Below are 26389 nucleotides of genomic sequence, written 5' to 3'. Positions count from 1 at the left end.
GCACAGCAGCAACACCGTGTCACTGCCGTTCGCCACAGAGAACGCACAGACACATCAGATTTACGACTTGCGCGATTCACTTACCTATTTCATCAACATCATCACACACAAATCGTCGCCGTGTTGTGCAACCGTCGTTCGGGGGCAGCGAGCAGCTGAGCGCAAAGCGGTGGCAACCTTCAGGGCATCGTTAAGCGATTGGCGAAGTACGGTGGTAGGTGGCTGATGATTCTCATTTGATAGGGCAAGCATTGGCGCACAACACGCGCGTGTTTAATCTATGTCACCCTTGATGTGATACCTGGGGGGGGGGTTGAATTTTCTTGAGTCTTACAATTCGTTTAAATTCCACGAAACCATTGAGATTTAATTATCGGAAAAAATTGTGCAATGGAAATAACTCTTAGGGGGTGACAATGTCAACAGGAGAAACTCGTAAACCGCCGGTTGCGGGAGGGGGAGCGGGCAGGGGGGGAACAAACGGACATCGCAGCCGCAATGTGCCGTCACGGCGGACTGTGACGATGGGACTGACACTTTAACCATGGCATCACCTCGTATCTGGAAGAGGATGGGGGGGGGGGCAAAAGCGAACGCAATCTCACCTCGCGGGGCGATAACGCGCGTGGCTTTTGTGCCGCCTCCCACAACAGCAAACAAAGCGCCCTACCTTTCGTTTTTTTTGTGCAAACTACTGTACCTCTAGGGCGGGACAGCCGTGCGGGCGTTTGGCTGCTCTTTGTTTTATCAAGTCGGGGAGAGGGCTCAAGGTGCAGCGGTCGATGGCTGTTGCTCAATTTTGCGACCCCCCCCCGGGACTCCAAGGGAGCAATAAAGTGCAGGGGGGGGGCCGACCCGTGGGGTTGACGTTTCGCGACTCGGCGCAAGTCTGTCACCAGGGGGTGTTCTAAGCCACGCCGCCGCCGCATCACGCCGGCCTCGCGTGGACCGTTCCAAAGCGGCGGAGGTGCGAGGGTGCGTGCGGAGGCCGTGGTGGAATGTGCCACTGCGTACGCGTGGGGAGGTAGTCAAGGGATGGTGGGGGGGGGCAGAGGTAGGATGGAGGGGGTGGCCAACACGCGCGTTTACAACCGAACTAAAATGGAATTTGAACCGCGTCTGTTACAAAGTCCAGGAGAGGTTGAGGGTGAGGTAGGAGGGGGGGGAGGGAACAGGGCCGGCTGCGAGATTATCTTCGCTTTCGAAGTTCGTGACCGCGCCGGTCATACGCAACACATTCATATGCGCGAACATAATTTTTGCGCTCAGTTTGTTGTCCTTCGCCCGCGCCTCCGATGACTACGCTCGGGCTACGTACGGTGGTGCGAAAAGAAGCTCAACGTACAAACATACGCACATGTTGGGCGTGGCCCGAGACGGGAGAGCAAAGTGGAACGAGAAACTCAAGGAGAGGGACGACGCGTTCAAGGAGGAGGGAGGGGAAACGAGTGCTCACGATGAGGTAGGCCGGCGAAGGGGAGCGCGAGTCGTCCCCGGCTTTGCGGCCGGGTAGAGGAGCTTGCATGTCGAAGAGCGGCCACTTGAGAGGCAGATACTGTGGGGAAACGGCGACAAAAACAACGGCCACAAATGAGCACAGCGCTTTCATCATGTGATGCAGCAGATGTGTGTAGGTTGAACTTCTTTCGTACCGTACGTAGCAAACCGCGCTAATCAGACGTGCGTTTGGCGAACAGACAAGGGAACCATTTTGCGCCGTTTAGGACTATCAAGTCTGAATGATCGAGAGAAAAAAATAAATACATCGAAAGAGACAATGCAGGCCGGAACACCGCGAGTTTCAAACAACACGAAGAAACGTGGGCGCAAAGCACTCGGCCCTTGTGCATTATTAAAAAAATACATCAGCTGTTCCTGAAGAGAGGACCACAATGCACTTCTTCAGGAACTGCCGAGTGTTTTTATTTTTTTGCATAATGCTGAGAGGCCAAGAGCTTTATTCTACGTTTTGCGAGTTGTTTGAAAGGCAATGCCGTCGACTAACCCAACACGGCCATCAAGACAGCAGCAGCAGCAGCGTCCAACCACTGGTATTCAAACATCACCAGCAACCACAGCTGCAGCAGCACCAATGGTTCATAGTTACATCACTACACGCTAGTTGTGTCAGCCGTTCTCTATGCAATGCTGAATCACAAGCTCCCACCAGCGATAAAATCGACGTCCAACATTTCTTCTCGATCCAACCCTCAATTGGCTCGTTGGTTTGCGGATGCCACTTAAAGGGTTTACAAGACGGCCCCAGGTGTTCCAGTTGGCCCGCGCTCCACAGATAAATAATACTTGGGTTTGGGGAAGCTTAATAAATAAATGCGAACCTCTTACTGGGACTTTTGCCAGGCCACCCGAACGCAAGACACTTTTACGAACGAACCCGGCAAATGTTGCGAGACGTAGGCACACGCACACGGGAGCAAGCTCATGCACTCAAACTCTACCCCCCCGCCCGGCCACCACCACCACCGTCCACCGCCAGCACAAACCCTCAAATGGCAACGCGCACAAAACCTAAGGGGCACACCTGAGGGCTGAGGGTACATCGAATCTCTGAATGGCAGGGCGGGGGTCGGTGGGGCTAAAAAAAAACGGCCACAATGGCCATTCAGGGCAAAATTATTCCGAGAGATTACGGGCGAGCGCCATTGTGCACGCAGATTGGAGGAGACAGAATGACCCTGTGGCCAGCGCCGGGGCTTTCGCTCTCCGTTTACAGGTCACTAAACCCCTTGCCGAGAGGGGCCTCAGCCCCGACGCTGCTCAATGGGCCACTCGCGCCCCCCTCCACCTCCCCCCCTTCCACCCCACTCCTGGCCCCTGCCCTAAATCACTTAATTGTGCATTGTGCGTCACGAAGAATGGGATCTCCCCCCGCCCTCTGCCGTCCTTATCGGGGAGGGGGGGGGGCAACAATGGGGGCCTCGTTGGAACAAATTACGCGGCCGCAGAGTCTTATTAAAAAAGTCAACAGGACCCTTAATGAGAGGGCTCAAGCGAGCACCTCAAATTAAACACTTTCTTCCCATGCTCGATAAGCATGGTTGGCTTTGTACGGTGCAAAAGAAGTTCAACGTATGTACAAGCCGGGGGGGGGGGGGACGACGACGACACACGCAGCTACTCCTGCAGGCATTGCACGTCTTGGGAGAGCGTGAAAATATGCAACCTTAAACACCCCACCGCAAGAAATGTCATTTTTTTCGGGCTGGCACTCAATTAGCGGCTTTAATCAATTGTTACAACAAGAAAAGCCGCGCCAGTGCCAACCCCAACGCGAGAGAAAGCGACAGACTTTTAACGGATAATGAAATACCCCCACCATACGGTTTACCCGAGTAGCGACACAGGCGAGTGGCTTATTTCGGCTGCTGGGAAATGTCTCGCTGCAATTAGCGATTGGCCATGGTGTCACTGGACGTGTTGACTGCGCCAGTCGCTGCGGGCGGTTCCATTCTTTTCAGACAAAACGATCGCGCGGCGCTCAACGCCGCTCACCAACTGCACCACCACGGCTGCTCGCCGCTCGTTAAGTTTGTTCCGGCGAAGCCCTGCTCAACGCTCGTGATGCCTCCACTTGTTTTCCCACAACCCCCTCCTCCTCCCCCCCCCCCCCAAAAAAAGTGATCGATGCCCGTCTCGGCATGCAGGAAAACTAGATGTTGGTACTCACGTAAATGTTGGTTTATACGTATGGTGGTTACCGACAAGTCCATCTCTGTGGCAGACACTCAGAAACTTAGGAAACTGTAAATATGAAAATATGATCCTCATGGCGGTTACCCCTGGGTACCAAATAACACGAAATGGCCGAGGCAATGAAATATTTTATTTCTGGAAAACTATTTTTTCCAGGGGTGTACTTAACCAATCAATCCAACATCAGTGCTACTCCACGATGTCAACACGCAGCGAGGACGACTGCGCCGAGACCCTGAATGCTTGCGGTACGCACCGTGGTGGTGCAGCATCGTGTACAAGCTCGTGGAGACGAGTCGATTTCCGCATCGCCAAACATCAACAGACTAAAAACGACTGCATCACGGACAAGATGGGAGAGCCGGGGTACCGCCATAAGGTTCATATTATGAGCGTGCGTGGGTGAAGGAGAAACACAAGGTGGAGAGAGAATTGAGCCTTGAAACAAGAACGTGGTTGTGAAGGCGACGACACAAACCCCCCCAGGATGAACCGACAGAACACGAGGGGCGGGGCGCTCCGTTCACAACTTCCCAGCCCAGGGGGGTCAAGACGAGAAATGTATTTGGCATGACGCGGCGTAATTCGTGCTATTTTCTGCCGATATGCCCGCTTTGTTCTGCCATAATTCGGCTGCCAAGTGGCTTCTGATGGCTCGCGATGTAGCCCCCCAACCCCACACCCGAAGTGTGCAAAGGTCTCTCGCACCCCACAACACGCAAAACTCCCGCTAAATCGATTTTCACCATCAGGAACGCTGCAAACCTTTTTTTTGTAACTGAAAAAACTAAAACAATTCCATTCATAAATAATACGGTCTACAGTTCTCTCGTTGTTGTTGGTGGTGGGCGACGCTTGCAACACAACACAGAACTGTAGCCGGAATAAACTGCTGGCACAACTTGTGCACATGTGTACGACAAGTTAAATAAAAACTTTCCTAAGCCAACCATCTGGCAGTGTGTGGATTGGCGCTACGTGCTGGTAAGCGACTGAGCAGAGGTGGGGGGTGCCACCCTAAGCCGTTTTTTTGTACCACTTACAGAATTTTTTTTTTTCGTAAAGATCCCAAGGCTCTTGGTGGAGAAAAGGTCACTGAAGGCGTCAAAAAAACACTGAACAGCTCTCAAGAAACAAGTCCACTAGCGGAGGAGTGGCATCGGTAAATTGTGCCGAATGGTTTCGCGTGATTGACGAATCCGTAAAACATGCAAAGAAATCTCTCTTAAGCACCCTCTTTGGCCCTTCTATGCCCCTCTCCAAGAGGGTTTTGTACGGCGGATTGCCATCGTACGTTTTGGATTTGACTGTTCATAGGCAGAAAAATATAAACGTGCCACTCGGCAGAAAAAAGCTGATAATATGGCACTAGATATCACGGGCAAGTTGTTCGATTTGTTTGAATGGAATCCGTGTAAAGCCTGCACAGAATCGACAGCACTAGGACGGTGAAACACAAAATGACAATCTGGACTTGCCTCGTAACAAGCCCAGTAATGTCACCGTGACATTTGCACAAAAAAACATTTTGAAATTCAAGTCAAAACCAGACAGAAGAGTACAGTGGTAAATAATGTCGATGGCACAAAAGAGGGGGGGGGGGGGGCAAAATCATCCCGTGATGGATCTGGCTGCGGCCGTGCGAGTTGCACGGCAACACCGCCGGTCCCACCTCACGTGCCCCTGAACTTAAATGGAGGCGACAAAAAAAGACACCGCGTGGAAACAGAGAGAGACGAGAGCAGGTTGGAGCGAGAACGTGTCGCAACATGAACTCACGGAGAGTGAGTAAAGCATCAAGTCGGGGCCCTTCGCAATCGCACGACAAAGACGCGACAGTGAGGGGGGGGGAACATCTCTGCCCAGACGTCGGGGCGAGCCATCGCCCGGTTCCATCGCGGTGAGACGATGACCACGCAATTCGGGAGTATAGCCGCAGCGAGCCGTAAGAATGTGGTAAAAAAAACTGGTGAACCGCGTTTTTTTTTGCTTGCATCTCAACAGTGCCCTTCACGATGTTGGAGGGCTCTCCTGATATCGCCATGCCCAACATTACTCCTGGGCGGGCGGCCGTTATCGTGGCTACACGTGACCGGCTCGGCATGTGACCGTGATGGTGCGACTCCCGTTAAAGGTCGGCCACTGCCCTGGCGCTGCCAGGATGCCAACGGGAGACAGGGTGGCGTGCTCACCCGCAGGGCCGAGCTGCCAGAGGGAGCGCAGCGGCGGTCGGTTACGAGTCAACAACCCGGCGCTCGTTTGCGTTACGCGCAGCAAGATGCCTCAACGTAAAACGGAGAGCTTCGTGTAAATCCAATGCCAGATGAAGGCCTACGTACTCGTGTTGTGTCATCAGTGGAAGTTTGTTTGTCCTGACTTCACCACGCTGGTCCATGCAGGTTGAAAGAGAGGGCTAGCCATGGCTGGGAATCAAACCCAGGTGAGCAGGTTTATTTTGTGAGTCAACCACTGAACCACTGCACCACCGCTTATGGAGCCAAGTTGCTTAGAAGCAACTTAGCGTTCCGAGACCATCTTGATTTTAACGTGCTCTGAACAGGAAGTCTCACAAGGTCAAGCAAGCGAGTGGTTTGCTCCTCTCCATAGGAGGTGCCTTGCCAGTCGTTCAAATTCCACATGATAGTGGCAGGGAGATGCGGCAATACAAACGTTGACGTCCCGTCAGGCGGTGCAGCCTCATACGACACGGCCCATTTTGCAACGCGAGGCTCACATTTCGGGCAACCACTTTTAATCTTCATACATATTCCACAGGGGTAAAAAAAACCCCTCCAAGCTCCCCTATCGCACAGAGAGCGAGCGAGCGAGCTCACGTGGCGCGCTACGCGAGCTCAGGATTGGCGTTCACCATCATCGGCGTTTGAGGGCTGCCCTCCACCGCCACCCCTCCCCCATGGGGCCAGGTGACACCCGCCGCACCGCCCGCCGGCACCGTGACGCGCCCGACGGGCAGGTGCGCCCAGGGGAGGCCCGCGGATGCCTCGACCTCACGGAATGGCCGGCACGGGCTCAGCGGGGTGAGAAGGAGATGGGGGGTCCACACGTGGCCTTGGCACACAATGGCCACCTCTGTCGCGAGCACACTGCCCCACCGCACGCCGAGCAACTGCCGCGGCGAAAATCTCGGCAGGAAATGCGTGGCCGTGCGCACGCACGCACGCGGGCTGCCCCGCGATCGCGGGCCCCCCCCCCGGCACCATCTGACTTTTTCCATCAAGACCGCTTTTCGGAGAGAAAGAAGCTAAGAGAGCGAGAGGGGGGGACATTTTTTTCTTAATCCCTCCCACCACCCCCAGCTCAAGCGGCCGCCCACAACCCCCCTCTCTCTGCAGCCCCGCACATCCCCCCCCCCTGCATCTCCCCCCCCCCTGCATCTCCCCCCCCCATTCTCCCTTTCCTCCACCCCCATGCGAGGAGCAAGCCTAAAACAACACTTAAGACAAATGTGTTTCTCGTTTCGGCGTCCGAAATTCTTTGGAGCGGCTCAAAACACGCGGGAATTGAAAATGACGATGGGAGTGAAAAATTCGGCCGTGGGGGGGGGTGGGGGGGTTCATCCGATAGGGCTGCTGGGCACGGCGTGGCCCCTCGGGAAAAGTCACTGAATCGCTCAGCCAATCGCGATGTTGGTACTAATTTTTTTTTGTATCGCCGTTTAATTAAATTGTCCAAGACCATGTTAAGCACGGCTGTCATCTGTTGATTATTAGCGACGAGTAGTTTTCGGGTACGTTAATGGGGCGGGGGGGGGGCTCTTTGCAAAGCCCCCCGTATCCCCCATCGTGACGCGGGATTTAGATGGAATTAACATAAAGGTTCCCAAACACGCCGTACTCACAACAGCCCAATACATATGCCGATGGCTCTACCTACCGGAGGTTGGGGGTGGACATCAATATGCATCGCACGGTGATGCATGCGCATGACCTCGAGATAAAAAAAAAGAGACAGCCAAAGATCCCCCGTCTAGCCTTGAACAGACCACTGGGACAAGTGCTGTGAACAAGCGGGTGGGTGGCCAACACCACAGCCGGCTGCCTTTGCCTCCCACCAGAGACGATGTTGACGACATGCTGCACCAGGTACCCATTTTATAGGTATGCTAGTTTACTCAGGAAAAAGCCTCACCAAGCCTCATGACTCTTTTTATGAGGTTCCTGTCAAGTTTTGCAGGAGGAGGCGGCGATGATTGCTCTATAATTTCTGAGTAATCTGCGGTGTCACTTCTCACATTTTTAACAAAAAATTTACCATGACGCCAACACACATTGAGCTTCACTCTTACGAATGACACCACGGGATCTTTCATGTCCAACGTGAGCCAGACGGCTTGTATTTTTCACGGTTAATACATAGACCCCCCACCCCCGCAAAAAATAACCGAGGGAGCCGCTGGATTCGAACCATGGGACATTACACCAACCTTCCCCGCACACAAACAAGGACACACAAACACACGTGCACGTGCGTACAGACGCCGCATTCGCGTTCGGCTTCAGCGTCTCAAACCGCGGGAACTTTCGTCAACAGGTGAGAGAGTCAGTCGAGTAGCACATTCCCCGAGCGGGCAGGCGGGCGGCCGGGTGGGCGAGCGGGCGGGCACACAGCACCCCCCCCCCCCCTTCTCAAGGGCCTTTGGAGAGGCAGCCGAGCGTGAGAGAATGTACCGGCGCGGGAGAGGCGGGGGAAAATGGACAGTGGGGGCTGGGGGGGGCAGCACAGAAAGGGGCCCGAGCACAAGGTCGCAGAGCCATGGACTCGCCACAACCGCCGTGCGTGCCCCCCCACTCTCCCCGCCCCCCCTTAAATAGGGGATTGCTAACGGCACTTGCCCTGCTAAGGCTATAGGGGTATCTTTTTCTTTGTGTGTATGGGTCAGGGTGTGCATGTGTGTGTGCGGGTATGTTTGTATGTGGTGCTAACTCACACCACTTGTCCAAAAAAGGCTGTACGGGCATGCGGGTGATATTGGTCTTCGGGTGTGTGTGCACCTATACTTGAGGAGCGGTGGCGTAGTGGTTAGCGCACTGCGCTAAGACCATAGTGAGGTGGGTTCTATTTACAGCCACTGTTCAAATTAGTGGCAAATATCTCAACCGGTCATAAGCCTCCCCCCTCCGTCGACTTAACCTTAAATGAGTTCCAACTAAAGTGTGTGTGTGTGTAAACATCAACACTGGGAAGACGAAGGCAACGTGGGCGTGGTCCCAGCCACACCGCCCCCTCGTGTGCCGGCACGTCCTCGTAGGTGCTCACCAACAGCACTTCCCCCGGCAGTCTGTGTCGGCTACCTGGGGGGCGGGGGATCTTGTTTTTTGCGTGTGTGGTAAAAGTTGTGCCCATGTTTACACACTGCTCATTGAATTCACAGTCGGGCTAGGGGAGACCCAGAACCAGTTCAAAATAATCCACCAGTAATTTTGGTTGCGAGTGGAAATTTAACTAGGGTCACTGGGTTCACGGCGCAGCGTTCTAACCACCGCGCGACACACACAAGACAAAGATCCCCCCTGCAGCCATAACAAATTGTTGGGGCAAGTGCTGTTAGCGAGCACTTGATGCAGGCCGGTACGACACAGGCGGGGGTCGGCCGCCAGCACCACGCTCGGACACCTTTGTCTCCCCAGTGCGAATGTCTACATACCGCATCAGGTACTCATTTGAGGCCGAGACGACCTAGGGGAAGGGCCCCAGGACCGGTCTAGATGATAATCATCACCGGTGTTGGCCGCGAGCGGGAATCGAACACGGGTCTCGGGGTTCCGTAGCGCAGCCCCCCCCCCCCTTTCACACACACGTTCATCACACTCAACAATTGCCGTGGCCGTACCTGGAGTGAGGGATAAACCCACTAATTTTCTCGGATAACAGTTTATCCGTCTTTACACAAGTGTGGCAAAGGGGGGGGGGGGGGGCGACCGCTCCTCATGCTCAGGGAGTTCTCACACGCGAGCTCTTCATGTCGCCACATCACAAGGGGGGAGGGGGCGGGGGGGGGGAAGGCAGCATGAATTAAACCGCAGAGCGCCCTCTCTTTGATCTACCTCTCCGCGGGCTCACGGGTCAGACCCGCGCTTTTATTTACAGTAGTATTACCAAATTTCTTCGGCAAGCCACATCAAATAGGATGGGGGAGAGGGGGGGGGGAGAAAGAAATAAAAAATGTTTAGGATTTTTCAGAAGCCACCTGATTGAGACAGAGGGAGGGAACCCAGGAAGAGGGCCCTGAGGAGGGGGGGTCGAGGTGGTGGAGGGGGGGGGGCTGTGGTCACGATTAAAGGGAACCGTTGACGAGACAACCACAAGTAACAAAGTGAAAAATAGAAAGTGTGCAACTACACCAATCCACCTCTTCGGTTGGCACTTTTAATTTCCACAATGACAAGAATAACGATCCAGCGCCGGTGTCAATTCCACCGCTGGATGAAGCTTTTTCCGAACGCCCGCGCGAGTCGCCCGCGCGAGTCATCTGCGCGAGTCGCCCGCGCGAGTCGCCCGCGCGAGTCGTCCGCGGTTGTTGGGAGCGGACTTCGCGACGATGCTCGCAAAGCAGCGCTCGTAAAGCGCCCCCCCCCCCCCCGCTCGCCGACGTTGATCGTCGTCGGCAAGGATCGACCGGACAGACTTTTTGCGGGGCCCACCGATTGCGTGCCAACAACCGTGCCATCGCTCTCACCCGCCCCATGCAATGCGGGCGCGTGCGCTACGTGAACGTACACACGACATTTACACGCCCACCAATGTACGTTTAAAAACAATGGAGTGCGCGTGCCAACCACTGTGCCTACCGTTGCTCCTCATAATTCCTATCACGGTACGTCAACGTGCGTGCGTCTCTCCGCTAAACGTGCGCCTAATGCCACAATTTGGGTAATTGCGTTTTATTTACAGTAATATGGCTACAAATTTCAACCCGGCGCCGTCAATTTCACGGGTCCTGTGCTGGTGCGCACGGGGCCGCGCAGAGGTTTATTTGTGCTGTCGTCAGTCAGCGAGCAGCCGCCCCCCCCCCCCCCCCCGGGCGTTAGCGCCAAGGCTCGTGCGGGCCCCAGCGCAGCACCTCGCACGCCGCATGCTTCTCACGGCAGCTACGACGGCCGTGCCAGCTTCACATCCCCTTCCAAGCGAAGGCGCCCCCCCCCTCCCCCGCCCCCCCCGCTTGAAGTTCCCGCCAAGGCCACCATGGGAGAATGATGTCGCTTCCCCACCGCCCCCCACCATCGCACTCCAAGCCCCCCCCCCACCAACCCCTGCCCCCAAATTGCCAGCCACCTCCAACATCCATCACTCCATTCCACCCCTAAGCCGGCCACCCCGAATCGCTATACCGACGGACCTCGGCTCAATTCCAAACGGAATCGAATACGTACGGTGCACGAAAGACGTTCAACATACGTACACGCGGTGAAAGTTCAACTTCTTCCGCACCTCAAGTAGCCAACCGCAGGAATCGGTTCCGATAACGGAGTTCTTTACACCCGCAGGGCCACAACATTTATATTATTATTTGAACCCCCCCTCCCGCCCTACCCCTTCCCTAAAGAAAAGGTGGCGGCCGGTATTGATTTCATTTGGATCGCGAAAGCCGGTGCCCCAGGCAGCACTGCGAGCGCGTCGCTTGCGAGCGTTTCTTCGCGAGGCGCGGGGCTGCTGACCAACTATGGCCCCACACCCCCATCCTCGCCTCCCCACCTCCCACCGCCGCCCCGATCTTTTGCTGCGGCTGCCAAGTGCCTCCCCCTTCGCCGCGGCCCTTTGATGTTGCCGCCGTGGCCGGAGATCAAAGCCTCGGCTACAAAACAGCGCGAGGGAGGGGGCGTGGGGGCGGGGTGGGGGCGGGCGGGCGGCAGCCTCAGACGCCGTTGGCTGGTGCCGTCCTTGCAAAAGAACCGCACGGTGCTCTCTCCTCGCTCGCTCTCTCCTCGCTCGCAGACTATTCTGTGAGCGGGCAGAGCGGAGGCCGCACGCGTGGCCCCTGCGGCCCGGTCGTCGCGCACAGCACCATCGTGGGACAACCACCTTCTCTGGTCGCTAGGCGATCGCAAACGTCGCGAAACATTTGACACCCACCGCCACCTCCACCGTCCTCAAATCTTTAACGCGGAAGACGTACACAAAGCCAGAGGGGGCTGCCTCGAAAGTTAAAATTGCTGCTCGTTATTTTCTGTTATTGGGCGGTGTTAATGATAACGATGATGACGACGATGAGCAGCGGCGAGATGTTTGTGCTTGCACAGACACTGCAGCCGCCCACAAAGCCCCTTGATGTGGCTGTTGTTTCATGAATAAATCGCATAACTTTGTGGCTTTCACTCGATGACGATGTTGATGATGGGGTAACTGGGATTAAGTTTAGTGGCTAAAGAGCCCCAGGAATATCAGTTACAATTCAGGATTTATAAAGTACTCAACTGCGCTGTTGTCTCAAGCAGACGCACACCACAGCAGGGAGATGAACTTCAAGTTCAAGAGGGAGGGTGGGTAGGTGGGCGGACTGGGAGGTTGACCTCGGAAGAGGAGGAGGTGGTATGAGGAGCCATTTTGCAGGGGTGTGATGCAACAGTAAACCAAGGCACCTAACTAAGAAACAAATAAAGACAATTCTGTCTCGTTAATAACAGTTTTGTAATCACTGCCAACAGTACATTTTCAAAAACAGACACGGGGTGGGGGAATTCCTTCCAGAGTTCACGAGTGCAACAACCAAAAAAACTACCCCGCTAAGCAAGCGCGATGAGTGGTTCCGTATTCACAAATCCTCAACGCCGTACACACGTGGCGCCTCGGCAAGAGGGTCAGCGCGGGGAGTGGGTTGGAATGAGTTTTCTGGTCTTGGGGGAGCGAGATTCGATAGCGGAGGGGGGCGCAGAAAAGCGACGAATAACAGGGTCGGCGATGAGATGGGGGGGGGGGTCTCAACTTCCTTACGCCGCTTGCACATTTCTCAAGCCGAACGAGAGGACTGTTTTTTGTTTTAGTTTGGTTCAGTTCTTCACATTTTGTCGAGTATCTGGAGAAACGCATTTTTTGCTCTCTGCGGGCTTGGGAAGGCCGCATCGTCGAGCCCGAGCAATTTCACCCCCAAAAAAATTGAAATCAGGAAATTGACTCCGCGAGAAGTGCAAAAGGTTCCAGGTTAAACGAGTCAAAACTTTAAAAGTAGTACCAACGATAACACAAAAACCGCTTCCAAAACGTTGAATTGTCCTGCAAGAAGCACACGAGTTGTGTGTGAGAACATTTTAACAATAAAAGGAAACGGGAATTTTTTTTCTTTCTGCTGGTCACCGCGTGTGTGCGCGCAGCAGTGGCCGGCGGGTGCTGGCCGGGACGTCATTTTTTTTATTTTCACGATAACTTATTTAATTCTACTCCGCTCCGCATTCTATTTCAAAACAAAGGGCGTGCAAAACATTTGTCCTTTATTAACTTTGGCATTAAGTGCACAATGTGATAGCGACAAAACAGGACATTTCCTCGGGCCACCACCCCCCTCTGCCCCCCCCCACTCCCACCACTTGCACCCCCCTCTCCGGTAAAACCACTGCTGCCCCCCCCAACTCCCTACCCGCCCGCCCCCCACTCCAAGCACACCACGGCGAAGCAAGCAGAGCGCGCACTTCGGCACAAAACCCCGGCTTTGTTTTGTCTAGCGTGCGACCCGGATCAGCGCGCCAGTCTGCTGCTTAGATTAAGCAACGAGAGACGTCCTGGGAGATTACGGAGAGATGCGGGTTTTTTTTTGTTGCAGGGGCCCAGAGCTCGCGCTCGCGCACACGCATGCACACACATGCACACGCATGCACACGCACGCACACGCGCACACACAACGACGAGCAGCGGGGGGAGGGAGAGGGGGCGGCAGCCGAGTTGTCTGAGAGGTGAAGAGCAGCATTGGTGATGGCGCTGGCGATGGAGGTGGTGGAGGTGGTGGAGATGACGATGGAGGTAGTGGAGGTAATGATCGAGGTGGTGGTGGTAAGAAGCGGAGGTGGTGATCTTGGTGGTGGCAGTGCCGACAGTGGCAGTGTTGGTAGCGACGGTGGTGCACGTGACATGATGTAAATGATCCAAAAAATATTCTATATTGCCCTAAAAAACATTTTAAAAAATTGGATGAAATAAAAAAACTCAACCATACACATCGAAACACACGCAACATGCGTTTTCTTATCGTTCATTTTGCCAAAACGATCACTCTATTAAGACGGTGGGAAAAAACAACCCTGTAAAACCCGAGCCATTCCATTCACGTGCTGGCCTGGCTGCGTAAAACCCCACAGAGGCTGTCATTGCCATTCATAAAAAACGCGAAAATTAAGAAAACAACCAGCCTCTGCGATTACACACAAATTAAACTCCGCGCTAAGTGCCCTCCATTGGCTCGGGGGGGCTGCAGGAGGGAATCCCTTAAGCCCAAACACACGCACGGCGGCTCGCTCAACAAAACGCTCCGTTTTGTGTTTTACCCCCCCTCCCCTTGCATTAGGGGGGGGGGCACGGTGGGGGGAGTGGGGGGGGGCGTTTTTACGTTGCCCTACGTTCTACCAACAAACCTCGAGTTCCGAATCTTGATTTCCAAGCTCGCAAAGTCGGAGCACGCTCGTCAACACGGAGCGCGCTGGGGACGTTACGATCAACAAATTAAACGCCTCGGCTGGTGGCCAGCTCTCCCGCCAACCACTCTTCTCCAACGCTTGGCCCGCTTTAAACTCAGAGATTTGATAAATCGTGAATACGACGACCGCGTTTGACCGAGGTTAGGGGTCCGTAACCAAATTAAGACGGAGACACTTTTTTAGAATTTGGAAAAACACCCCTCAAGACGGGAAGAGCGCCAATGCGTGCGAATACGAGAGCCGGTGGTCCTTGATAAATAACGTCACGAAGCCAGTCCCCGTTAAAGAGACGCATGCGGCTCCCCGGAAACGCAACGTTGCCTACCCCCCGACTGAGGTGGCTCCTTGTGACCCATTGTGCTGTAATGAACACACAGGTCAACGAGGTGTAACATTATTCTTATCTGTATTTAAAATACTCCCGTGTCATTCGTTCATTCATTCGTCTGCATTCAGGTGTGTATTAAGACGCGCATTGTGATGCCAAATGTGGCACGATCACATGGTCGTCTTAGCTACCAGCTCGGTAAAGTATTTGCCTCTTCTTTTGTACAAAGCTGTAGATGAAATAAACACCGAGGAAATGGAACACGCGCAAGAGCGGGACACCGCCCCCACCAAGGAGATGGAATGATAAGAGCAGCTCGTGTTGCACGTGCAAGCTGGATTATTGGGGAACACTTGGCGCAGCGGTTCTACAAACCGGGCGACCCGAGTTCGATTCCCGCTCACGGCCAAATCAAGCGATGGTTATCCGAATCGGTCCTGGGCCTCTCCTAGGTAGACTCGGCCTCAAATTAGTACCTGGTGCAGCGTGTGAACATCGTCACTGGCGTGCTGCTGGGCACGCACCGCCCTCGTGTGCCGTGCCGATCTCCATTGGTGCTCGCCAACAGCCCTTGCTACAACAGTCTGTTGAAGTTATTTGGGGGATCTTTGTCTTTGTTTATTACATTGCAGGATCGTGAGAAAACTCACCGCCGTCAGATGATAAAAATAATAATAATGTTTAAACGTACCATTATCATCATCAGTCAAAGTCAATCCACGACTGGATGAAGGCCTGCCCAAGCTGGTGCCATTCTCCTGCAATAAACAACTGCAGTGTCCACGATCAGCCGACGCTCGGCATACCGTGAACAGCAGTCGAGTCCGGCTGTGTTAGTTACGAACCTCAGACCACCAAAATTCCCACCGATCACTGCCCCGACGGCAGTGGCGTTCTTCTTCTGCACGGGACAAAACCAAGAACCGATCGCGGTGCGCTCATCTCTCGTCGGAAGGGCACGCATTTGGTTTTTGTTGTAGACCACGCGATGCCGGATTTCCAAAACCAAACGATCGTCTCCGGCCGAAAGGCGGCGTTCTTTAGAATAGGCGGCAACAAGCGCGCTCAGTGTTTGCCGGAGAGGCTGTTTTGTGTACAGTGCTCAAAGGGAGGGGGGAGGGGGCCCCCCCCCCACGCAAACACGAGGTGGCCATGGCCGCCCAATCGTCACTCCTGTCCGCGTGCGAGTTGAAGTCACCCGCCGCTTTCTCTCCGTAGCAGCAGTCCGCCAGCACTGCCACTAAAACCGTTTAACAAGAGAGGCCAACAAACTTGAGAGTACGCCGCACTTGATGCGACTGCGAGCAAATTAAAATTAATGCGCTCCGTCACCTTTTGCCACCGCACGCACACAGTGGTGGAACCAAGGTGCATTCACGCTCGGGGCCATTGTCTGCAAGGCATTAACCAGGTGCTTGCCCTTAATATTTGATTATGACTTTAAGTGAACAATAGGCTGGGGTAGAGGCGGCAGAGCAGCGGGGAGAAAGAGCATTTGTCTCTTATTCAGCTCAAGGAGGGAGACAATGGGGCTGGGGGTGCGTGGGAGGGCTGTGTCCACCAGCCGAGTGCATCCAACGGACACGCACGGCCGCCACCGCGTGGGGTAGCACGCGGTACCGGGAGAGCGCGGGACGTCGGCTGCCAACGTGCTCGAGCGGCACAAGAGACTTGGCTGGGCCCCCCCCTCCGTCGTCTTGCAATGAAACCGCGTTCATCGGCACCGTCACGCGATCGTCAGCAGCGAACAACCCACGCCCGTCGCCATCTCTCGCTGCTGCACCCGCACCTGCACACACGAGCCAATTTCGTAGCACCCATCTCCGTGCAGCGGATGGCCTCCCGGCTGGATTCCCGACTTTGGCCCGACAGTCCGTCGCGATCTTGACCAACCGGCAACGTGCCTCTACTTGGAACGTGGCGTGACCCGACCTAAAACCCTTTTTTTATTTTCTTAACAGGCAACGTATTTTAAGCAGCCGGCTTCTCGCGAAACGTTAAGACATTGACGTTCATTGTCCTAAAGTGCACCGTGGAATTCCAAACGGACCCCTGCCTGGAGCCAACAGAGTGCAGCAGCAAGTGGTGGGGATGGAAGGCAAAGTCCGAGCAGGAACAACAATGAGTGAGGGGGGGGCTCCATCCCACTGGGCGCAGCTCATGGAATGGGTGCGTCCTGCGCGCAACCTTTTGAATGGAGGATATTCGGCAGCCACAGGCAGTTTTGCGGATCGCTTGAAGAATGCATGCGTGTTGAACTTCTTTCGCACCGTACGTAGCCAGCCGTGCTAATCGGTGCGCGGTGGGGACCTATCCTACAAACGATCGTCACGGATTTTTTGCTCTTGCGACTGCCGCCACAGGCTCTTGAATGGATCCCGCAGGTCAGCAGCAGACGGACGATCCAATCGGGAGGGAGGTTTGTTCTATTTGCTTCACTCGGGGTCGTTTCTCTCGCGCATCGAGTCGTCGTCAAATCGCCGGCGGACACCAGAGGCGGGGGAAGTGTTTAAAACTAGATTTTAGTACCCGTGTCAAAAGCTGCTTTTCATAGGTGGTCACCTACACGCTCCACATCTGCACCTTACCCGGGGACCATGTCGGTGACCACCCCAATGGAATAGCTGCGTGCAAACCAGCCTCAGATTTGATGTCGGGCCCGATCCCCGTGCCAAGCGCTTTTCTCAACTCCAGTCCTTGTGAGCCCCGACCAGGCACAGTGTTTTCCCGCCATCTTTTCTATTTATATGCAAATGAAGCAACCGCATGCACCTGATGGTAGGTAATCACGTTAAGTTGTACCGCAGTGGAGTGGAGGGGTCCCGTGGACTGGAGTTGTAAACTCATTATGTACATCTACAAATGTAAAGATAATTGAACCCTACAACACCGATTCAATGACACAGTGCATCGTTTCTACGCTTACTTTCTATCTGCTCTGCTGGTCTGGGAGTAGTGCGCACGCCATCCCTCCAGCCACAAAAGTCTGCATCATTTCACTGCGACGTTGACGAAAAAAGACCCAAGCCTCGAATTGAACCGCGACAACTTTGGATGCATCGCTACGACGCCACGAGTGGGTGCAAGTAGGAAGCGAGAGAGAGGGGCGAGTGGGTGTAAGGACAAGCGGGAGCAAGCGCACCCCGGGACCGGTGGGAAAGCGGCGCGAGGCTCTGCACACAGCTCATTGAGGGCGCGAGTGCCGAGGGTGACGCGCGGTGGCGGAGTGCGGACAATAGTCGCTCGCTCAGGCGTGAACGGCGGGAAAAGGCGCCGTGGAGGCAGCGGCCGAGCGCGACCCGCTTAGGTGCGGCGGCCGCACATTTTTGTTTGGTACATTTTTTTGTTGTTTTACGCAAAAAAAGCACGGCACTTAAAACCGCGGGCCCATTCAACGCCTCTACCTTGGGTGCGCGGGTCTCCGCGGTCCCTTATTTGTCAACGCTCGTACAAATGGCGAATGAACTCAGGAGGGTCAAAGGTTGCTTAAACCATGAGGCATCAACCCCACAAAACCCCTCCCCCCCCCCCATTTTCTCCCCCACCCCACCCTCCACCCATTGCTTTCCCGGTCGGCAACACATTACCCCTCTTGCGGCACAATAGCCGTGGAATTTCATTCAGAGGCGCGGGGGCGAGCAGGCGGGTGTGAGATTCGTAGGCAACCTGGGCCGGGGGACGTACTGCGGAGACGGAACGGAGGAAGGAAGCGAGGAAAGGAGGAAGAGGGGGGGGGGTCTGGCGGTTGAGTGCGGGCCGACGAGCGGAGTGGAAGAGGGAGGAAGGACAAATGGGCGCGGCGGCGGCGGGCACACAACGCTCCTCTCGTACGTCCCGTGGCCGCGTTGTCACCCCGTCCGCGGTGAAGTTGATTTACGCGCGCAAGCACGCAAGCTCGCGCACGCGCGCGCGGGGGCCACTCCAAACTCTGCGCACGCTCATCCCGTGCGTGCAACGGTCGGTTAATACGGGAGCAACTTCCTTTCACACCAGGTTTCGCGCGTACAAAAGGTAGCATTGTATTTAATGAGCGCCAATTTTTTTGTCTGAAAAAGTGCACGCTTTTTAAAAATTCAGTTGCAGTTGAGGGTATGGCTTTGGCCTTCTGTTGAAAATTGAGAGCAGTGAACAAACAGGGCACCCTTTCGCATGGGTTTTCTATCTCGGAGGAAACAAGGTGGGACCGTGAGTGCGCATTTAATAATTTATCGCGCGTATATTAGTGCCTACAAGATATTAGTGTGTATGACAAGAGGGCTCTCATCCCTTACACTCTGCGCACGCAGGGAAGTGGGGGCCAGGTGGCTTAACCGTTTCACAATGCAAGTGTTGGAAACGAGCGAGCACCAATGACATCCTTGTGTTCAAACCCCCGGTTAGCCACCCAGGATTAAATAAGGTTTTGTACCTTGGTAACAAAAAAAAGAGTATTTCTCTAGTCTATGCCACAATCTAACTCGCACTGACAGCACAGACGACAAAAAACATCGGTACGCGAGTCGATGGTCATGGAGATCATTCACCTCCAATTGTGTGGCCCCCCCATCCAGATGCCTAAGAATAAATGCATCCTCGTCCTGTTTAATTTTTTATCAATTTTATTCCAATTGTGCCGTTGTGTGATGATATAAAGCATTAATTTGGAACTCTCGCAGAGCAGTGCATCAAACTCGTGCCAGGAAATGGGCCACGGAACGAGACAACGCAGAGCTACTTTCGAGCTCGCTTCAATTAACTTTTTTTATATATCGCTCTACTAGAGAGAGCACTTTCCTGTATGCCCTGCGATAGGGAAAAGTTTTTCGCAAAACAGGAGCGCAATCAAATCAAGTCTCAAGAGATGGAATTTCAAACAAAGTTAAAACTAAATTTCACGTGACTTGTGTATCCGTACGAGCGAATTGTGACAAGGATGAGACCATAAACTTCCTGCACTCGAGAGCTCAGCTTAACCACGGGGAGATTGAAACCCGGATTTGACTCATAACCTCAGCGGTGCTGGCTCGGCACTTCGACTTCCGAGCCAGCGAGCCATCTGACCCCCTAGAGCAGGGGTCGGCAACCTGCGGCTCCGGAGCCGCATGCGGCTCTTTTGAACCTTGACCGCGGCTCCGGGGCGGATGCTAGCGAGGGGAGGAGGCGCACTGTGACACCTGCTCTGGCGTTGCCGCTGCTGACAGGTCGCCGCTCCGCTCCACACTGCCCGCCCGGTGACAGGCAATAACGTTGCCGTTGCTTTGTCACATGTTTGGAAGAAGTAAAAACCTTCCTGGGCAGCAAAGAGCTCACCTTTGCTGAGCTGGAACAGCCAGAGTGGCTGGAAAAATTACATTTTATGGTAGACATGACAGCACATCTAAACACGCTAAATACAACCCTTCAGGGGAAAGGAGGCACAGCCCTGCACATGCTGGAGGAGGTTTTGGCATTCGAGCGCAAGTTGACAGTGTTTGTCAAAGATTTACAGAGAGGTACACTGTCTCAATTTCCCTCTTTGAGAGAGTTCAAACAAAGTCATGATACGATAAATTTGGAATATTTCAAGTCTGCAATCACCACAATGCAAAGTTCGTTTGGGAAACGATTCTGTGAGTTCAGAGAGGAAAAAACGACATTATCCTTCCCTGTCACTCCCCTGGCGATCGATCCATCCCTATTGAATATGACTGCATTTGCAGGTGTAAGTCAACCTGATCTTGAGATGGAACTGGCCGATATAGCCGACAAAGATATATGGGTGTCCAAGTTCAAATGCTTGACCGCTACTCTTGAGGATGTTGCCCGTCAGAAGGCCATTCTGGCTCAGAATCATAAATGGAGTGATATTGAAAACCTTCCCAAACAGGACAAACTTGTATTCGAAACATGGAATGCCATCCCCAACACTTATATAAACATGAAAAAGTATGCATTTGGAGTCCTGTCGATCTTCGGCTCCACATATGTATGTGAGCAGGTCTTCTCCAACATGAACTATATTAAAAACAAACATCGATCACGCCTCACAGATGACAGCTTGCAAGCCTGTGTGAAAATGAAGGTGACGTCTTACAGACCTGATGTGCAGACACTGTGCACTGAGGTTCAGGAGCAAAAATCCCATTAACCAGGTAATTTAGCTATTAATTTGCAAAAATATATTTTACATTGTTAAGTGAAAAAGTCCTTTTTTTATTCAGATTGACAGCTGACTGCACGATCCTGTATATAGCAATAAGGTAAGAAACAATATATGCAGTGTTATATTTGTTTTAAATGTTGCAATGGTTTTGCGGCTCCCAGTCTATTTTTTCCTTCGGAAACGGGTCCAAGTGGCTCTTTATGTCTTAAAGGTTGCAGACCCCTGCCCTAGAGAGATCCCGATAGTGGCATTACAAGGTCCTCGGTCCCAAAAGAAAATCGGTTCAGAAACAATGCCCTACACTGGTTCTCGAGACTCATCCACGCAGCCTGGGGGCTGTGGGACGGGTGTCCACGCAAACACCCACGAGGCGAACAGAAGGAACGAGCACCTCTCCAGCTGTTGTCGACCGGCAGGTCCTTGCACCTCGGCGGGATGCACAGGGCGGCCGTCAGGATTTGGCGAACCCGTGCAACTTTTTAGCGGACGTGGGGCCATTAAACAAACGAAAAGGTTAGCCGAGTGGATGCCGATAAAGTCTGCCGTGGCTCACGGCGATTCCTTTGATGTAATTATAGATAGTCAAATATGGTAGAGAATTCGAGGTATGCCGAGAGATGCGAAGCGAGAACCGGCAGGGAGGAATAATGCGACCTGCTTAATGGGCTGGCTGAAAGGCCCTCATTTGGGATTTGAAAGGAAATTAAGGTCACTGTCCATGCCAGCTGGAATCGGACACTCGGTGTTTGTCTCCGCGGGGCTGCAGCCGAGTGGCAAGTCATCGGTAAGGATTGCTGAACTCGGCGAGGCTCAGCACTCGCATGCACAAGCGCCCGACTCCCCACTGCCCCCCGTCGCCTACGTTGAAGGCTGTCGAATTGCATGCGACAAAATTCAGAGTGGGCAAAGGATAATAGATGTAACAGTGAAAGTCACAGAATGCCGTACAGTCATTGACCCACTTACTGTACTTTCATCTTACCAAACCACCACCCCCACCCCAATTGTACATCACACCAAGGGGTGGTGAGGCCAGTTCCACACAAACACGCATACATTTGGTCATGCTGACAAATAAGAACTTTGTATTAATTTCAGACCGAGTTGACAAGAGGTCCAGATCAGGGCCAAAAACCAATTTCCAGTATGTATATATAGATATCCATACACACACGTGGCCAGGAATCGAACCCAGGTGTGGTTGACATCGCAGCTCGCCTGGTGCGCCAACTAACAGCGGAACCTCTTTATTCCCCGCGTACAGGCACGCGTGCAACATCGTACCGATCGCAATAAGTAAAAAAAAGTCACGTCGAATCTCCTCGTTCGACGCGAGAGAGGATTCTACAAAGTCAGCAGGCGCGGGGAAAAAAAAGCGCTCCGCGGGCGTGCGCCTACGCTCGCGTGGTAATGAGTGGGTGTGCGCCGCGCGTGCACGCACACAACGGGGCCGCGGCTATGGCCAGAGGCCCGCATTCTCCAAACCTGTCGTGCTACACGTCACCTCTGACCTCCCCCCCCCCCCCGGGGGCCACACAAAAATAATTTTCTTCGCGTTTTATGCTTCCTACAGGCAAAATGGTCTTGTCCGCGCACGGGTCTAGAATAGCAACCGTCACACGCCTTGAATTGATTGTTATAAATAGAAAATTTGCTTAAAAAGCAATAAAACTCGGACAGAAAACATCGTTTGTCCCGGCTGCCCATTTGTTATCTGTAAAAAATAAAGCTCTCTTGGGGAAGCGTTTAACAGCGCTACTGGAACAGAGATGGTTACTGTGGACTGAAACATTCCATGTGACATGCAGGAGACGTATTGTACTACTGTATATGTATATCTCACGTTGTCCGTTTAACGAAGACAGTGGCGACGTTCGTGACAGAAGCTTTCCACTTTTTCTACTCTCTCACGCGGTTTCTCTGCCGTGTCTTGAGATCCATTTACGTGTGTATGTAGAACTTATTTTGCATTGTACGTAGCCATCCGTGTTAAACGGAGGTGCAAGGAAGGACGACAGACTAAACACAAAAATAAAGTTTTCAATTTTGATTTGAAAGTGCATAACTCTAGTGGCTTCCTAATATCGGAAGGGCGTTCCAGACGGCCGCAGAAGCGCATCTGAAAGCGCGCGACGTGGTGACTGTCTTTGTTCGATGGCCAGCCAAAAGCCACCACGAGGATGACCACCGGAGTGTATTTTTCCATGGCCCTCTGCGGCTCATCCAAGTGCTCGCATTTTACCACCAGCTGATCAGTCTCCTGCTTCTTCCCCGCCTTCTATTTTCCCCCTGCAGAATCATCTGTCGCATCTCCCTCCAGCTGACCGTCTGAAGACATGTCCCCCGCACATGTCACCGACCTTCTCAACAGACTTGTCACTCATTCTTGTTGTTCTCATTCTCTCTCTCTCAGCACACCGCTCTTCATTCCTCTTCTTAAAGGCAGCTCGCTAATTTCATTCTCCTGTCGTGTCACATCTCAAATACATTTCGTCTTTCCGTCTCATACTGGAAACATTACAGTATACTATAAATGCCGCGGAGGCCAAGTCTTGTTAGCGAGTACCTATTAAGGTTGCCAAAGCGCAAGAGGATTTGGGAGCACGCGGGAATTTCGGAGAATTTCAGTGGCTGCGTTTGTGGAAGCTTGGCCAGAATGAACTCGGCTGCTTGTCGGGTGTCGTGTGGTTACTGGGCACGCTCATTTCCCACCCGCAATTAATTTTCACAGAGGGGGCCGCGTTGCTCCTAACGGCCGCGCAGGAGCGAAAACAAAAAACCAAACACGAGCATTTATGACACACACGTGTGCAACAATTAACGGTCGTAATAAAAAGAACACTCCACCTGCAATACCGTCACGTCAATTAAAACAAAGTGGTGGTTGGTGGAGGGGGTGCATATCGGGACAGAGGGGGGTGGAGGGGGGGGGCACATGGTGGCGTTTGTGACATCCATGGAAACAGCTGCATTGCTTTCTGAGTGGGGGCTCCCCAATGCCCGCCGCCACCCCCCCACAACCACAGCCCCTTTGCCTCTCTCCACTTCTCCACCCAGACTGCAAATACCGCCCCCCCCTACCCACGCCCCTCCCACCCATCCCCGCTTGGGTTACCCACCATCCATTGCAAGCACTCAGCACCGCGTGCCAAACACTCGCCCGGCCTCATTATTTACACAAAAGTCAGTCTGTTTCCAGGTCTCGGACATCAATTTGTAAATCTCGGTCGCTAATACAATCCAGGTCGCCCGTCGCCCTGTCTTTCCGCTCTCTCTCGGAGGCAAAACAAACCGCGGAGAGGCCCAAAACACAGACTGGACCAGCGGCAGCAACCTCGGCCGTGTTTGCAAAGCCGCTCGAGGAGAAGTCGCGCCTGCATTGTTTTAGGCCCGAGTGGGTTTTTTTTTGGTGTTGTTTTACCCCCCCCCCCCGACTCGGCATAGCCGACCGTTATGAGCACATTTTTGGGTTCAAAACTGTTTGAAAAAATAAAAACGGGAGGGGAAAAAAATTTCACGCCAACAAAAAAAATCACTGCGGCTCAGCGTTTCCTTCGCAGCAAACTCAGTTTCATCCCGCGAGGCCCAGAGAGCACGGGGAAATAATGGCGCCCCGCAAACGTGGCGGGAACTAAAACTTACGTGGAGTTTTTCGGCTTGTAAAAAATTACATAGCAGTTTAGCGGCACCGAAATATATTGGACGACGCACGGGTTAAGGATGGGATATGAGTTTCCTAGTCTCGGGCACAGGCTTTTCAAGAGACGCCTTATTCCGCAGAAAGCTTCGGGCTGAAGATGATTACTCCAAATAGAAGCATGGATTTCCTTTAATCCTGCTCTGCATAGGCGGCCAAACACTTCCATTCTGCCACCACTCAATCCCACACCTCAAGTGTCTTAATCCGGAATGAACCTGCCACTTGCAAAGCCAAACCTGCGAGAGTGAGCTTCGATATATTTATTATTATTACCTGGCTTATATTAAACAGTTTTTATTTAGTTTGAAATTGCCATTTCATAAACCCCGCTCTCGCGAGCGAGGGCAACAGCAAGTCCTGCAGTCTGGGAAATTTGTGTCTTTGAGCGATCGATTTAAGCGACGCGACGTGCTGCCGGTACACCCGGGGCCCCTGGCGGACAGAGAAACAAGCGTGAAACCCGTTTATGCAAGTCGCTTTTTTATTATCGCCGCTGCCCCCTCAAACACAACCCCCCCCTTCGCTTCTTACCCTCAAGACTCATTCATTCATCACCTGCAAGCGAGGGTAGCGGCTGTGAAAGTGTTCCGCTAAAGAGCATCAAGATTTTAATAGATCCGTTTCGCGCCTTGACCCTCCAAGTAATTGCGTGTATCTATCTTGTCAAAATGCGGGCGCCAGCGACTGGCAAATTTAGTGGCAACAATTCCCCCCCCCCCCTCCCGGTCCAACACAAGCGGGCACCCCCCCGCCATTCATCATGCACGCCGGCGTGGCCGGGGCTCAAAGAGCAATTAGCCAGTGACAAAGTGCAATGCATCACAGACAATGGCTGCTGTCAGACCCCGCGCACGCATTGTTGTGACCATAATAAATTACTCCGTGAATCGACGAGAGATAGGAGAGAGACGGGGTTGGTGGTGGTGGGGGGGGGGCCCTGCCATTGAAAAAAAAAATACGTCCAAAAAGCACACGGAGGAGGAATGTTGCGGCGAAGCACTCAAGCGGCCAACTCAGCTGCCGCCGCTCTCCCCCCGGTGCTTTTCCCACCGCAAAATGACAACTGTAGAGAGACTCTTAACATTTGTCTTATTGCGCATCACTTTAGATTAAGCATTCTTGGATTTAAATTATATGCGATGCTTTAATGTTGGTCGTCAAAGGCCTATAAAAAACAAACATGTTCTGTCAAAAATAAAAATTAGTTTTTAGAGCGACCGATAATAAGGGAAGGGTGGTGGAGTGGAGGTGCAGTGGTTATGAAAACTCTTTGCTATGAACCTGGCGACCCGTGTTTGATTCCCACCTTTGGCTTACCATGAGTGACGAATGACATCTGCATTGGTCCTGGGATCCCCCCCACCTCCACCTCTCTTCACCCTTCACCCACCATTGCTGACCATCGCGAAGTACAGTCAAACAACCCCCATGACAGACCCAGCATGGGGGAGGTCTTCATTCGGCAGTGGATTGACTCAAGGGTGAGTAAATAGTTGTAATTTTCAAGCGGAATACCACAACTACCATTTCTCACAAGGCAGAAGTCTCTTTTTGTACAAACTGTTGGGAAAAGTGATGTTTAGCGAGCACCTATTAAGGCCAGCATGGCACACAACAGAAAATGACGACTAATTATTTGTAATAAAGACTATCCACCAAACAAAGAAAATCATGGAACGCATCCTACATTATTGCAAAACGCATGAATGAGCCACTATACCTTGCTGATCTCGTCAAGGAGTATAAAGCATCATGCAAACTCCGGTCATCCTCGCAGCAGCTTTTGGCTAACCATCGAACAAAAACGGTCGCTGCTTCGCACGCTTTCAGATGCGCTTCTGCAGCAGTCTGGAACGGTCTTCCTTCCGATTTTAGGAAGCCACTGG

General features: G+C 53.2%; 1 protein-coding gene across 8 annotated transcripts in view; it reads right to left on the bottom strand.

Moving 5' to 3' along the window:
- The window catches only part of LOC144946411 (transcription factor 7-like 2), a 168839-nt gene that overhangs the window by 115293 nt on the left and 27157 nt on the right, over nucleotides 1-26389 (bottom strand). For all 8 annotated transcript variants that reach the window (XM_078875220.1, XM_078875217.1, XM_078875218.1 and 5 more), the window contains exon 4: nucleotides 1457-1555. In XM_078875220.1, the coding sequence (XP_078731346.1) occupies nucleotides 1457-1555 (99 nt within the window). The remainder of the gene's footprint in view (nucleotides 1-1456; nucleotides 1556-26389) is intronic.

The sequence above is a fragment of the Lampetra fluviatilis genome, chromosome 41 (genome assembly GCF_964198595.1).
Source record: "Lampetra fluviatilis chromosome 41, kcLamFluv1.1, whole genome shotgun sequence".
Taxonomy (NCBI): Eukaryota; Metazoa; Chordata; class Hyperoartia; order Petromyzontiformes; family Petromyzontidae; genus Lampetra; species Lampetra fluviatilis.
This window is presented reverse-complemented; position numbering and strand designations above follow the sequence as displayed.